Source organism: Sus scrofa, unplaced genomic scaffold (genome assembly GCF_000003025.6).
Source record: "Sus scrofa isolate TJ Tabasco breed Duroc unplaced genomic scaffold, Sscrofa11.1 Contig74, whole genome shotgun sequence".
Lineage (NCBI taxonomy): Eukaryota > Metazoa > Chordata > Mammalia > Artiodactyla > Suidae > Sus > Sus scrofa.
The window spans coordinates 485,104-488,725 of record NW_018085302.1 but is presented as its reverse complement, the minus strand read 5'-3'; the positions used below and the strand labels follow the sequence as shown (position 1 = coordinate 488,725).

Genomic DNA, 3,622 nt, shown 5'->3' with positions numbered 1-3,622 from the left:
AGTGATATGTATTTAAATTAGTTAGAAAAAGTAATACAGTGAGACTTAAATTATGTAGCATAATTATACAATTCAAATTTGCATCCGAAATGTTCTCCAATTCACATTGCACTTTAAGAATATTCCTAGATATTGCATGAGTTTTTGAAAAACACTTCTGTTTAAAAGTACATATTGATCAAAGAAATGCACTCTATTTTAATAATCCATTTCTCCAATATTGAATATTCTATGTCATTACTAAATTTTCCATAGCTCTTAACAGTTGTATCAACACACATACTTATATGTAATTTATTTATTTATATAATGTATTGACACACACACTATTATATACATATGTATATAATCAATATATATAGTGACTTTTCTCCTTTAGAGATATTTTCCTTTAGGGTTTTTACCTAGAAAGAGTATTTTGGGGAAAAAGAAAAAAGAAGCTGTGATTTTTACTTCTTCATAGTTATTTCTAAATGACTTTCGGTATAAAGGAATGGAAAGAAGTTGCTGCACTTTGTTTCCACATATGTATAAAATTTCATCTCAGAAAATTAAAAAAATAAAGATAATTAATTATTTTTGAAGGAAAAAACAGGCTCTTCCCAGGAATACATTTTTATGTTCATATTTTTCTTCCCTCCTCTTTGGGAAATCTATGTACCCCAAATTTCTCAATCTATTAGCAAAACAGTAACCTATAACCAGGAATGATGAAGGAAGGATGCTAAGGAAAGATGGGAGAAGTAGGCATGAGAATGAAGGTAGCAGAAATATAAAGGGAAGGGGAGGTCATTCATATCATGCATAGATGACTTGCTGCTATTTGGTAGTGAAATTTCAGACATTAAGGGCATTTAACATGGAGATCTTTGAGGCTTTTTGTGAACATACCTTCATATACATAGAGGCCCATAAATATTTGTATGATGAGTGAACTTTTAGTAGGTATTTATAGTAAGTAAAAGGCTTTATATGCTTTTGTGTATGCATGTTATGTTTATATATGTAGAGTGCATTACCTATGATACCTAGTAATCTATTCCTTTTTGCTTTTCATGTTAATTTTCTATTTTTAGAACTTTGAAAATAAGGATTTCCTTTGTTTGATACATCCTTGCATATTGAACACCTATGAAAGGGATTTGTTTTGTTTATGTCCGAATCTACAAAGCAGTAAGTTTACTGAATGTGACAATGTTTGTGTTGCACAGAATTTTTAAAAAATAAACATATTGTTTACCAAATATTACAATATCTTTTAATTTAAAGATCCAGTAAGGGTCTCTCCCAAGAGTCAAATAGTATTTTCACACTTACCATATAAAATGTGTCAGAAAAAACTGGAATGCCTCTTCTTTTCAAATATTTATTTCTGATTTTTATAATGTGGAGAGGAATGCTAAACAGAGCAGGAGGATGTAAACACTTGAATTCCTCCTCCTTATGGTATGGAGAAGCATGGTCTCACCCATGGAGAATGGCAATTCATAAGTATTTTCTTAACATCTTACAAGTTTAAGACTCTGTAGACATTATTCCATGCACTATGGTAAGTGAGGATAGAGTTGAATAGCATATGTGTTTGGGTAGGTATCAGGGAGGGTGTTGCCAACAACATATGCATCTCCCTAAACTTGCTGTTTATGGCAGATAATTATTGACAGTGTCTTTCTTTCCACATTTTAGAGCTGAGGGTAAGTTGTCATTCTCATGGAATAAGAGAGAATAACTCTTACCTATATGAGGACCTCTCAGCTTACACAATATATCTGAGAATTAAAATACGTAATTTAACAAACTCAGAAGAGGGCTCAGAAATAGGAGACACTGAAGTGACATACAACATCACTTGGTGATGGAACCAAGAGAAAAACCCAGATCTCTCAAAGATAGCACAGTGTTTTCTCAGTAAATTACACATCTGGTGTTGCCCTATAGATGTTTCACAGGTGAGAGGTACTCGGTGTCTGAAGATGTATAAATCATCATGGAGAAATCAAGAAAGAATTAAAACAAGGACTGGGGCAAGATGGCCAACAACATGCTCCTGACTGATGGTGACTATTTTACTTCTCAAAAATTGAGACTACATTTCATCCCTGATTAATACGTATCACCTTTGTACCTTTGTAGATAATTCAGGTCTCAGAAAGGTATTCCTTTCCTGAATGGATCTCCCCTTGCCTCCCAACAATGTGACTGAATTTGTTCTCTTGGGATTCACACAGAATCCACACTTGCGGAAAATACTCTTCATGGTCTTTTTGTTCATTTTCCTGTTTACCCTGCTGTCAAATCTGTTCATTATCATTACCATTTCCCTCAGCCCCACACTCTCAACTCCCATGTACTTCTTTCTCGCTAACTTAGCTGTCATAGATGCCGCCTTCTCCTCTGTCACCACCCCCAAAATTACCATTGACCTGCTCTATCAGAGGACAACCATCTCCTGGAGTGGCTGCATGACTCAGCTCTTTTTGGAACACATCCTGGGGGGATCAGAAATCATCATTCTCATTGCGATGTCTTATGACCGCTATGTGGCCATCTGCAAGCCTCTGCACTACACAACCATCATGCAACATGGGCTCTGCCGGCTCCTGGTGGTGATGGCCTGGATTGGAGGGATACTCCACGGCATTGTGCAGATTCACTTTGTGCTTGACTTGCCCTTCTGTGGTCCCAATGTCATTGACCACTTCATGTGTGAATTCTTCTCACTATTTGAACTTGCCTGCACTGACACCTACTGGCGTGGAATAGTGGTATCAGCTAACAGTGGGGGCATGTGCTTGCTCTTTTTTTTCATGCTCCTCATCTCCTACATGGTCATTCTGAGATCCCTGAAATCCCATGGCTCTGAAGGAAGACGCAAAGCCCTCTCCACCTGTGGCTCCCACTTTACAGTAGTGGTGCTCTTTTTCGTCCCTTGTGAATTCATCTATATACGTCCTGTGGCCACCTATCCTGTGGATAAGTTGGTGAGTTTGTTCTATGGAACCTTCACTCCCTTGTTAAATCCTATCATTTATACAGTGAGAAACACAGAGGTGAAGAATGCCATGAAGTGTCTGTTGAAGAGGAGAGTAACTTGGGTTGTGCATGATGCCTAGAGATTGATAATTTATATACACAGGGAGTTGTGAATTCTGAAAGCAAACTAAGAAATCATGAAGATCATTGACAGAAACAAAGGCCAATTCTAATATTTGTGGATTATGTAAATGTGTCTAGGCCTTGATAAGGAATTTTGACAACATTTAACATTTTTAGCAAGCCTTTGATATTCATGTTCACAGCTTCAGAATTGACAATGGGAAAAAACCTATGTAACCCTAGTTTTATGAGTATAGAGTATGTTTTACCTCAGAGTCTTCCATGACTTTACTAAATTCTTGTGTTACTTGGATGGAATTGGCTCTTCCAGAGCACCTTGGTCTCAGAACTTCTTCCATTTTTGCCAAGCCTGCATTAAAGCAAAGAGGCTATGGATATTCTTAGTAGGTGCCTAGGAAGGGGACGGTTGCAAGAAGGAATCATAGTAGACTTTTTCTAATGTGGTTTTACCAAAAGCAAAAAGAGAGTCACTCATAAAAGGATAACTCATAATGCATTTGCATAC

At 36.7% G+C, this 3,622-nt stretch overlaps 1 protein-coding gene across 1 annotated transcript; it reads left to right on the top strand.

Annotated features, from left to right (window-relative positions):
- Positions 1-2,168: 2,168 nt before the first annotated feature.
- On the top strand, positions 2,169-3,113 carry LOC100522923 (olfactory receptor 140-like). The gene has a single exon (XM_003124203.1). It carries the CDS (start codon positions 2,169-2,171, stop codon positions 3,111-3,113), a length of 945 nt encoding a protein of 314 aa, XP_003124251.1.
- Positions 3,114-3,622: the final 509 nt, after the last annotated feature.